This window comes from Crinia signifera, chromosome 2 (assembly GCF_055691185.1).
Source record: "Crinia signifera chromosome 2, ASM5569118v1, whole genome shotgun sequence".
Lineage (NCBI taxonomy): Eukaryota > Metazoa > Chordata > Amphibia > Anura > Myobatrachidae > Crinia > Crinia signifera.
This window is the reverse complement of record NC_139218.1, coordinates 238,024,781-238,036,848: the sequence shown is the minus strand read 5'-3', so window position 1 is coordinate 238,036,848 and position 12,068 is coordinate 238,024,781. Positions and strand designations below refer to the sequence as shown.

Below are 12,068 nucleotides of genomic sequence, written 5' to 3'. Positions count from 1 at the left end.
CACATTCTGGAGTGTATGGTTTTCGGAATAATTTTGAGAACGGATATTTGGATAAGGGATACTCAACCTGTACTAGGGCAATCACTACACAAAACAAAGAAACCCTGAATTGTCAAGGACAAAAAATAATGCCTGTCACATGACTGGTTCAACATATTAGTGTAAAGCCTTCACCTGTTGTCTACCTTATGGTTTGCTCACTAGGGCTCAGCTCAGAGAAACCACTACAACCCAAACTATGGGTTTGATGACCTTTATTCAGACCCCTTCCTAAAAAAATTGAACAACACAGCTATCAAATAAATGAAACCCACTTTATAAAGGTACTCTGAAATTTTAAAGAATTTTTTAGAGCTTAGTAAAGTGACTAAACAATAAAATTCACAAATGGATTAATTCCCTCTGTTCACATTATTGAGTATTACAGTGATCCATAAACAAACGTTTCGAAAAGAGATAGATAGATAGATAGAACAATGAGCTTATATTTGAAAGGGAACAGAAGAAAATTTTCTATCATCACTATGCTACAAATCTTAAATGTCTTTTGATATAAATGAGGTCTACTTATCAGTGACTGATAGTTGGAATAGACGGATTACCTAATGTGCTCATTCTGCAATATACCAAGGTTTTTTTTATTTTTAAACCTTGGTCTGCTGTAAAATAAATGTCCCTTAGTGTCAACATAGGTCACTATGGACACCATAAGAGTGTACCACATCCACTTGCAAGGCTCACTGAGCTCGCCATACTATTATAATCTAACTATCTCCATGTGGATGGTAAAGTATGTTTTACAAAACAAATCCTGGAAAAACTCATGTCAACCAATAGTTGTTGGCCTTTTGATTGTCTACCTAGACACTGTAGATCTAACCCTGTTCATGGTGCATAACTCTAACCCACTACCAAGTGCCTAAAACTAACCATTGCCTCCAACAGCCTAACTAAGCCGCTCATTAGTGCATGCACTTAAAAAGGGGAAATTTGAGTGCTGACAGGAGACTATAAAAACCCAGCAGTGCAGGCTTTTACCTTGCACTTGTAGCCTAGTAACACAATCTTGCTTGCGTGGATAGAAGTTCCTACTCTATCAAATGTGACCGAGAAAGATTTTGAGAATTAATCCCAGCCAAGCAATTAATAATGGCAAACACAGGATAGTCCCATAGTTTATAACGAAATTCAGTCTCCCAGCAATATATACATGTACAGCAGCAGTGCATATAAACTCCTTCTCCAATGCAGCTACTGCAGCGCACATTCAAGTAAACAATATACAAATCCAGCGAAAGGCAACCACGGACTTTCAATGAAGACTCAGACCAGTGGCTCAAATATGAAAGACCAGCTTTTGTGCTTTATTGCCCATAGTCATCTACTGAAATAAATTAATACAGTAGCTTGTGAATGCTTTTGAAGTTGCAGGTCTTTCTTGCACGCTCAGTAGTCACGCACATGAGAAGACTAATCTTTAACAGCATCACCCATTTCATCAGGGGTCTAAGTTTACACAGTTTTTTTTATTTTTTATTTAGTAACAGGGAAAAGATCATTACTCCAAGAAGCAACACTTCATACATATGTACACATAGACACAAATTAAATCACACTTGCCTATTGGAACGCCAGGGGTCTCCCCCATACCCAAGAGAGGCTCCTGAGACCAGCTGCACGCAGTAGCCTGGCTGTGTGACTCGATATGTGCTGAACTTCATCATCGTAGCAGGGAGTGGCCGTGATTGTGACCACAGCACCCCCTGACCACCTCCTATGCAGTGCTAACCCCCACGTCCTGTGATGCAAAGAGGGCAGCCAGTAAGTCTGCCACTATGAACTAAATATATCTTTAGAAAGCTTTTGTGCTTTCCTGAACTCATTATGCTGCATTCATTTATATGGTATTCGGTGGGTCAACACTGTCTAGGCTAAAAGTCACTAGGTCGACACCTTGAGATGGTCTGCATTGACAGAAGGTCGACATAAGCTTAAAAAAGGTAGAGATGGAAATGGTCAAGACTCACAAGGTCAAAATGTGGTTTCAATTTTTGTTGGTGTAGAAAGACTTTTGTTCATAATTTACTATCCAAGTAGGCATGGAGTGAGAATATAATAGTGTGCCAAGTGCAGGGAGGCACTATGCCTGAAGAATGGTGAGAACACAGTACACTGATACAGACCCCAAAAACCATGTCAACCATGCCCATGTTGAACGGTCGATGTATAGCTAAGGTATGCCGACCATTTCAAGGTGTCAACTAAAAAGGTGCCCATACACTGAGCTGATTTCGTCCAAATCCGACGAATCAGGAATTCAAATTGTCCCAAATCGGGTCAGTTTGATGCCCCCTCAGGTCCATGAGCATCGGACCGGAGTCGGTGGTCGGACCAACTGGCTGTAAAAACCACCCGACCTGGGACCTCCCGGTGGCGAGCAAGGTGTGGAGCAGAGACGCAATGCGTTCCTGCCACCAGGAAGGTCCTGGGCAGCTCACAGGGTATCGGGTGCCTGTACACCGCTGTGGTCGAACTAGACGTGGTCTATCGCATACTGTAAAACTTTTTATAGTCTGGGAATCTATATAAAACCAATTATACAGTTACATTATTCATATGGACAGGACTTTTTGGCAAGTTTTACTTGAACAGACAGTTCCACCTGGCACAATGCATGCCTTACATTCACAAAACAAAAAGGACTACAGTTTGACAGTGAAAAAAACCTGACACAATCGCATCATTTAACATTCTTATGGCGACTGATTGTTTATACAAACATACAATCATGAGTAGAGTGCCAGTAATATGATGTGTATATATACACTGTATATTAAAATGACAAAAATCTCGGCAAACCTGACATTTTACTATGAGCATAATCTGCAAAAAGCAGCATCACAATTGCACAGTACATTACCTCAAAAGTTCTGTCTCCACAGGGAGCAGAGCTCTGTGTTCTTCAGTAAACATTGCATTAGGTTATTCCGTTTAATACTTGGCAGGGCACACACATCACGGATGCTTAATTCATGCAGTTCTGGTGTTTAACATACCTTGTTTAGTGAGAGCCTTCTGGAGAGCTGGAGTAATCATTTCTCTTGGTTCTTTGTGGCCGTTGGTTTCAGAACTCAGAAGAGATTTTCCCATATTTCCATCTTCCCCACTAACTTCTTGCTCTTTCTGAGGGGACAATATTAATAAATAAGCAAACCTGTATTCTTTCTTTAAAATGAAAACCAGAAATCATAAGTGATGCCATATTTGAAAACAGGAAAAAATGTACTTCATTTTTGTAACGAGTTCTAGTCACAAATTAGCTACACTGTGGCAAATGAATATGGGGGAATTCCAATTAGATTGGAGTTGTTTTATGAAACTTGCGGACATTTGCACAAGATGTGCGCTCCCAAGAGCATATAGGCCCTTATTCTGATTGAGTCGGATGGCTGCGTGTGAGGTCGGACGGCCGATTTATTGTGTTTGCGCATGTGCAGAGGAGTTTCTGCACATGTGCGAATGCCGCACACATCCAAATACGGCGTGAATTCTGTACAGAAAACGATTGGTCGGAACAATCCGAGCAGGGGGTGGAAAGCGGTGTGAAGGGCTCATTACCATATGCGTACGCCCCGCTTTTCATGGGTGTTCCCATGAAACTGCTAGGCGTATGTATGGTAATCCGGCCGGATGCCATCTGCCTGCCCATATCCCTGCTTTCGCACGGAGAAATGCCTGAGTGCTCTAAAGCACTCGGAGCTGTCTGACTGCTCGGTCCATCATTCGATGGTTGGCGACCATCAGAGAATAGGTCAGGTTCCCACAGTTGGGGGAGGTGTTCACATGAAACGGTGACAGTGTGAGCAATCCGTATGGTAGGCGGAGCTAACAACACTCTGTGGCCATCCAAAATATGCATCCGTCCAAGTCAACTAGAATAAGGGCCATAGTGTAGGCAATTAAAGTTGCCTATATGCAGTACAGGTTAAGTATCCCTTATCCAAAATGCTCTGGACCAGAAGAATGTTAGATAACGGATTATTCCATATTTCAGAATATTTTTATATTTCAATGCTGTATCTTGAGGTACCTTGCATTTATGTTGTAAAAACACATCAAACACATACAGATATATTTTATTTGTGCCTAAAACAAGATTTCAAAACATAGATCAGTTTGTGTACCCTCTCGGACACTGAATTTGAATGCTAAGCAATCATTTCCGTACACATATTTAGTGCCAGTTACATATTATGTACCCAGTAGTGCTTTTAGCAAGATTTTTTTTTTTCACTTTCTGGAATGTGATAAGATTTATTTGGGGTACTTTGAGATGTCTTTAAAAAAAATAAAAAATAATAAAGTGAAAGAAATCAAAAAAAAAAAAAGAAACTAATAAAAAAAAAAAAGGGAAGACTTCAAATTAAATTTGGAGTACATAAAAGCAACAAATTAGTTGATTTGGGGTTTGAAAGACATTTTAACCCCCCAAAAATGATATTTGAATAATTAAGGTAATTGGGCATTTTAAATTAGTTATAAGAAACTGTGTCCAATGGATTCTGCACAGCTTCAGAGTTTACTCTTAAAATAAAGATTTTCCATACCATCTCACCCTCAGTAAGGTTCTAACAGAAAATGTGAGTTTACTCTGCCTAGTTCAATGAGAGTTTAATTGAACTGTAAAACACACAATTTCAGAGAAAACGGCAACTCACACTTAATGGGATGGAACCGTAAATTTTCTCTGTAAAGCACGGCATAATATGTAGGTGCTCTAAGAAAAGATGTCCTCACAGAGCAAATTGAATAATTTTAAGGAATAGCCCATTCCCATCAATAAATTGTTATTCTATTCGATTACCACGTTATGTATATCTCAAGGGAGGTGCGCACAGGAATAATTATAATCTAAAACAGAAAGGGAGAAAAGTATTCCTATAAGGGGCACTTACTACAACTATTCATATAATCAAGATTTACTGTAGGTGCATTCAACATGACTAGGAGACCAGATAAGGAAAGAAAGGGAATGCTTTAAAAAAAATTAAACTTTTATTGTTTTAAGTAAGGATTGATATGCTTAATCAAAAACAATACAAATTCAGTTATAGAAAATAAAAATATCCTTTCCTTCCTTATCTGTACTCCTAATAATATTGGGTACTTGTATACCTTCACGGCTCCCATCGCATGCCATATGTAGTGGCATGCGATGCTTCCGGGTTTTTTATGCATTGGTTATAAAAATTGCATGCCATGCGATGCGCTGCGATTTTGATCACAAATGAATTTAAATTAGTAGCAAACATGTTAAATGCACCCCAAATATAATTTTTTACACTATACCACCCCCACCCGAAGCGTGGCGAGCGCATCGAGCCCGCGAGGGGCGGCGGTACGCGTCCTACGACCTTTTCATACCCCCACTATCCACTTCGGCGTGGAGTTGAGAATAGAAAGTGTGGCGAGTGCAGCGAGCCACCGAGCCCGAAGCGTGGCAAGCGCAGCGAGGGGACGCGGATACCTTCACAGGTATCCGTGTCCCCTCGCGGGATTCACAGCTATCCGTGTCCCCTCACCACGCTTCGGGCTCGGTGCGCTCGCCACACTTTCTATTCTCAACTCCACGCCGACGTGGATAGTGGGGGTATGAAAAGGTCGTAGGACGCGTACCGCTGCGCTCGCCACGCTTCGGGTTGGCGTTCATAGTGGGGGTGGTACAGTAACAAATGCCCTTTGGGGTGCATTTAACATGATTTTAACATGTCAATGATTTCTGTGAAAAATGGCATTGCATGCGATGCGATTTTTTCCTATACGATGCCCATCGTGGGAGCAGTGATACTACACAAGTACCTAATATTGAATACACAAATCTATATATGAATAGTTCCAGTAAGTGGCTCTATAGGAGAGCTTTTCTCCCTTCCAGTTTTGACTATGTAGGTGCTACAGAAAAAACAAACAAGTATATTAATATTCGGTACTCTTTGACCGCGATTTTCCCATAGGGAACAATGTTAAAAAGGATGATTGACCGCGATTTTAATGTAAAATGCCTCAATGCCCGCGATTTGGACATAGGAATCAATGTTAAATGGGCTACAGAGCCCAAATAGGCACAATTAACCCTTAAATGTCCCCCAAAATTAACGCCACCCCACGATCCACGCCAACCCGAAGCGTGGCGAGCGCAGCGAGCCCGCGAGGGGCGGCGGTACGTGTCCTCCGACCTTTTCATGCCCTACTATCCACGTCGGCGTGGAGTTGAGAATAGAATAGTGTGGCGAGCGCAGCGAGCCACCGAGGCCCGAAGCGTGGCAAGCGCAGCGAGCCCCGCGAGGGGACGTGGATACCTTCACAGGTAAACGCGTCCCTTCGCGGACTTCACAGGTGTCCGCGTCGCCACGGACACCTGTGAAGCCCGCGAAGGGACGCGTATAACTGTGAAGGTATCCACGTCCCCTCGCCTCGCTGCGCTCGCCACACTATTCTATTCTCAACTCCACGCCGACGTGGATAGTAGGGCATGAAAAGGTCGGAGGACGCGTACCGCCGCCCCTCGCGGGCTCGCTGCGCTCGCCACGCTTCGGGTTGGCGTGGATCGTGGGGTGGCGTTAACAATTTGGGGGGGACATTTAAGGGTTAATTGTGCCTATTTCGGCTCTGTAGCCCATTTAACATTGATTCCTATGTCCAAATCACGGGCATTGAAGCATTGAATGTAAAATCGCGGTCACCACTAAATTTAACATTGAACCCTATGGGAAATCGCGGTGATCGCGGGCATCGCGTCGCGGCCGTTTATGTACTGCCCGCGATGCCCGCGATCACCGCGATGGGCGCCCTTCTAGGTAAAGAGTACCTAATATTCTATTAGCATGAAGACTATCTCTGCATTGTGGATGGTGTTATGTACAAGCTTGGATACATATATCACTAAACAGTCAGTGGGGGGGAAATTGAATTCCCAACATCTATGCCATGAGCGGTTCCAGAATGACACTTCTTTATCCTGCTAGCAAATGTGTGTTAGTATGGTCAGACCGAAATATACACCAGTGACTGCTACTTTCCACTGTACTGTACCATATGCCATTTAGAATGGAGAAATGTATAGGAAATGCACGTAATTAAAAACAAAACAAAAAACCTCTTAGTTCATGGTTTTCTCTATTAAGGCCAAATATATCAAGCTTCAAAAAGTGATAAAATAGCCAATCAGCACTTACCTGTCAATTTTTAAACTGATTGGCTGGTTGTTATCCCTCTCCATTATATCAATTTTAAAGCTTGATACATCATTCTATTATGTAATGTATTCGATTACATTGGTTCTAATCCGTCATTCGAGGATAGCCAATGAATCTAATAAAATTAGACAAAGGGGGGGGGGGGGTTGTCATTACAGATGTGCTTATGAGCACCCTTACCCGTAAATTTGGCACTGCCTTTATTGAGGCAAGGGAAAAAGTGTGAGGTCAGCACTACCAAAATTGGGCAACGTATGCAATGGCACTTCCTGCAGAATTAAAATCGCAGACAGATCCCTGTGCTATTATACAAATGTAACTGCAATAAAGATTTTTGCTTTATCACTTAAATCACATTCCATGGAGTGCTTTGTTAAGATAATTGGAGCACTCATCTTTTGCAATTGGCAAAATGAAATATGAGCAGATATTGCACAAGTCGGAGACCAAATTCAGTGTTCTGTTAAGCCTTATTTAGAACAATTTCGTTCCACAATGGAAACCGAAAACACAAAAAAGAGAATTATACTAAAAAGGAGTTTACGGCAGGTGCACCATTTCAAGTCATAGTAATAGATTTTGCATAAAGCAAGACAAACTATATAATATATTAGTATATCATTCAGTTTTACTAAAATACTTCATAAAATATTAACTGAAATTACGGTCCTGTTTCATACCCATGGATTAGAGAGAATTTAAGACTAGTGATTGCAGAAATCCGGACGCTTCCGAACATACAGATCCGAGTGCTGTCCAATTTTCCCACAAGGTTTGGATCGCAGAATGAGGCAAAACGTCATCATCCCAGCATCGTATTCTTGAAAGACCCGGATTCATATAATTCCTGCAAAGCCCTCTTCACTCCGGCATTGGAGAGGATTGAGGGAGGTTGCGTCTCTCTGGGAAGCTGGCGTGGGGTGGCAACCTGGTCGCAGTGGTGGTGTCCTGTGTAGTCCAGTCCCGTGGTCTGCTGCCAGTGCCCTGTGCATATGTATAAGTCCAAAGTAGTGGTGCAGCGCTATGTAGTGCTGCCATTAAGTCCAGCGGTACTGCCATTTAGTCCAGTGGTACAGTTCAAAGCCATATAAGTCCATTGGTACTGCTGGTTATTTAGTCCGCAATTTTTTTCAGGCTTTACCATGTGTGTGTGTGTAGTATACTGTTCTGTGCAGCACATAATAAATAACCCCAAATTAAGTGTTATTTTAATCCGTATAATTTTTCAGGCTTGTGTGTGTGTCAAGGGAGGCTAAAATAGTAAAAGAACAAGAACCACTTCCTCCTAGTGCTGAAGCTGCTGCCATTAGTCATGTCATAGAACATGAAATGCCATCAAGGTAGTCTGCCAAGGCCGATGCCCAATGTAATCATAGGGGGCATGTAAAATCCAAAATGCCACAGTTCAGTAACATGAAGAAAAATAATAAATGTAAATAGTTTGAGAAGAAACGCAAGCTTGACCAATATGCCATTTACGACACAGAGTGTCAAGAAACATCTAATGCTGGAAACATATCAGACCAACTTTCCTCCAACCATCCAACTAGTTGGTTGGATGGAATAAAAATCTGGTACTCAATAGGAGCAATTGTAATTTGCAATTAAGTCATTGGTTTCCCAAATCGGAAAATGGACAAAAGTCACTCAGACAATGTTCTGTAGTTGGACCTATTTGATTTAAACAATTTCTTTGAAAGTTTTTGTCCATTCTCCTGAGTTTGAGAGTATATTGCTTATTGACATTTGCCCCCATACAGTACCAGATTTTCAGTCCAATCAACCAACTAGTTGGATGATTGGAGGAAAATTGGTCTGATGTGTGGCCAGCATTAGGCCCTGGCCTATGTTCATGACTAGTGTTCAGCTTCACACGACAATCTAAGCCCTTCTCCTCCACCCTCTAGAAAATTTAAGAGTTAAGCTGTCATCAAAAACACAGCAAAGAACTGTGTCTTCTAAAGACATGGTATCACAAATTCCAAAGGAGAGTCCAAGGGTGTTGGTGGTTGCGATGCCTGACCTTACCATCACTGTATGGAAAGAGGCAGCTCCTATTTGCACGCCCTCTGCATATGCTGTAAACATCACCCACAGTGCAGTTCCTGATATTGAAGGTATCACTGTTGAAGTACACCAGGAGGAGGATATTGATGTAGCTGGCACTGTGGAGAAGTCGGCGAGGAGTTTGATGATGATGTGGTTTGTTTAAAGTCAGGCACCCATCGCCATGCAGTGTCAACAGTAGCAGCAACTCGGGAAGCGCCAACTCCTTCCAAGGCAAGCTACACTGTATCACCGGTTTCAGTAAGAGCCACACCGGCAAGAACCTCTTCGAGAAACTGGATGAAAACATCACCCAATGGCTTACCCCAATTAGGCTTTCCCCGGGATTTGTTATATATCAAACAACGCCATGAATATTGTGAAGGCATTAAGGCCCTTATTCTGGTTCACTCGCAAAGGCAAATTCCTTCTCAAATGGACAAAACCATGTGCACTACATGATGGGCAGATGTAACATGTGCAGAGAGATTTAGATTTTGGTGAGTTTTTTTGTTTCTGTGCATGGAAAATACTGGCTGCTTTATTTTTACTCTGCAATATAGATGTCACTTTGAAATAAAACCCCACCCAAAGATAATTCTCTCTGCACAAGTTACATCTACCCCACCTGAAGTGCACATGGTTTTGTCCATTTGAGAAGGAATTTGCCCTTGCGAGTGAACCAGAATAAGGGCCTAAGTCTGGGTGACATCCAGCACATCCCATGTTTTGCTCACACAATAAATTCGGTGGTGCAGAATTTCTTTAAAAAAAAAAAAAAAACAGGGTCGAGCAGGATATGCTATCAGTGGTCCGAAAAACTGCGGGTCACTTTCGCCATTCAACGACTGCGTGCCAAAGAATGGAGCACTAGCAAAAACTCTTGAGCCTTCCCCGCCATCAGCTGAAGCAAGAGGTTGTATATGATACAGAGGATGGAGGAACAGCAAAAGGCTATTCAAGCCTATACATACACCTATGAATTTAGGCAAAGGAGGGAGTATGCACCTGGCTCAAGCACAGTGGAGAATGATCTGTGTTGTGTGCAGGTTCTCCAGCCCTTCAAATTTGCCATATGGGAAGTCAGCTCAGACACTGCCAGCGTGAGTCATTCCCCTCATCAGGCTTTTGCAGAAGCAGCTGGAGAAAGTGAAGGAGAAGCTAAGACCGAGTGAGTGCACTAAGCATGTGGGACTTGTGGAGGAAGCCCTTCATTCGCTTTGCCAATAAGTGTTGAAATCAGAGTACGTTTTGGCCACCGTGTTCGAGCCTCAGTTTAAAGCATACATGGTGTCACTCTTTCCGGCGGACACAAGCCTGCAAAACGGTCATCTGAAGTGGATAAGTAAATAAAGCAGTGTTAGCGAGGGAAGCAATGGACATAGGTTGCCAAATCATCCCTTTAAAAATGGACACACGTGAATTACACAGGTTCTGTGGCTGACTGGCATCTAGTCTCCATTTAAAATTGGTTTATACACACACACACACACACACACCCCAACATCTCTGATCTCTGAACTCCCATCAGATAAAGATGAAATGTACTGCAGACAGTTGCCATTAATCAAGTTGATGATAAAGAGTAGTAAATCAATCCCGACCCAATTTTTCCCCATGCTGAAAAAACTGCAAAGATTTGCCTATCAGTATTCAATCACGAGCATTCGCACATGCCATTTCGATTTTTTTTTTTTTTTTGGGGGGGGGGGGGAGGGGTGAATCTGCATAGGCAAAAACAGCTGCAAATTAGCCAAAATCACATGGATTTTCGGCAAAGTCACCAAAAACAATCTGCACATCGATGTAATAGGGCAGGACAAATTTGCCCGAAAAATAGGTGAAAATTGAAGATTTTTGCTGGGCAAAATATATTAACAATATTATTATTATGCATATAGTTAGCGATAAATTGTCTAGATGACACAGCGCAAACAAGGGGAGGTTGTGTTACACATGTAGACAGAAGAATTCCAAATTTATGTACATAGATCTATCCGCCATGGATTACCAGTAGTAATATAAATAACGCATGAGCTCCATGTGACACTGTAGCGCCGGGTCTATATTTTTGCAACTTTTTCCATTAAATGGCATTATTTGCGAAAAAGAGTGAATGATGCGTAGAAGCAGCTTCTGCGGATTATTCTAAGCATAATCTGCAATAATCAGCCCACAGAGCCGGGATAACACATGGGATCAGAAATGTATCCCGGATCCCATGTGTTGTCATAAGATAACGAAGCATAAGTTAAACCGGGCTAATTAGATACTGGCCAAAATAGCCTGCAATTGGGTTTGTCTGGATTTGGTTTTCCTCATTTTAATTAAACACCAAAACTCAAAATATATTCTTTTTTTTTTTTACGTTTGAAGCAAAAATTTTGCGTAGAAAACATTATCAAAATTAGAGCAAACAAATAACCCATACCAAAGTAACAAATCAGTTCTTGCAAAACTATAAAGTACTGTTATTCTTCTTTGCTTCTTCACTGTATAATATATGGCCAGTGCAAAGGTTGTTTCTACTGTACCTAGAATTAACTAAAATGTTTCTAAAAAAAAAAAAAAAAAAAAACACACAAAACATCTCCAGAACTCCCGGTAACTGAGGTCAAGCAGTTAGTGCAGGGGTTCCCAATCTATTTCTAATCACGGCACCCTAGAGTATCAGAATTTTTCCACGGCACCCCTAGGCCCCCCAAAAATATATCAAATTAAGTAGATTGTGTTTATATGTGTCAGGCCTGTCATACATCCAGCACA

General features: G+C 41.8%; 1 protein-coding gene across 1 annotated transcript in view; it reads right to left on the bottom strand.

Annotated features, from left to right (window-relative positions):
* Window positions 1–12,068, bottom strand: part of LOC146060647 (S-adenosyl-L-methionine-dependent tRNA 4-demethylwyosine synthase TYW1-like) — a 173,954-nt gene that overhangs the window by 121,231 nt on the left and 40,655 nt on the right. The window contains exon 8 of the mRNA XM_083174075.1: window positions 3,057–3,183. Within this exon, the coding sequence (XP_083030201.1) occupies window positions 3,057–3,183 (127 nt within the window). The remainder of the gene's footprint in view (window positions 1–3,056; window positions 3,184–12,068) is intronic.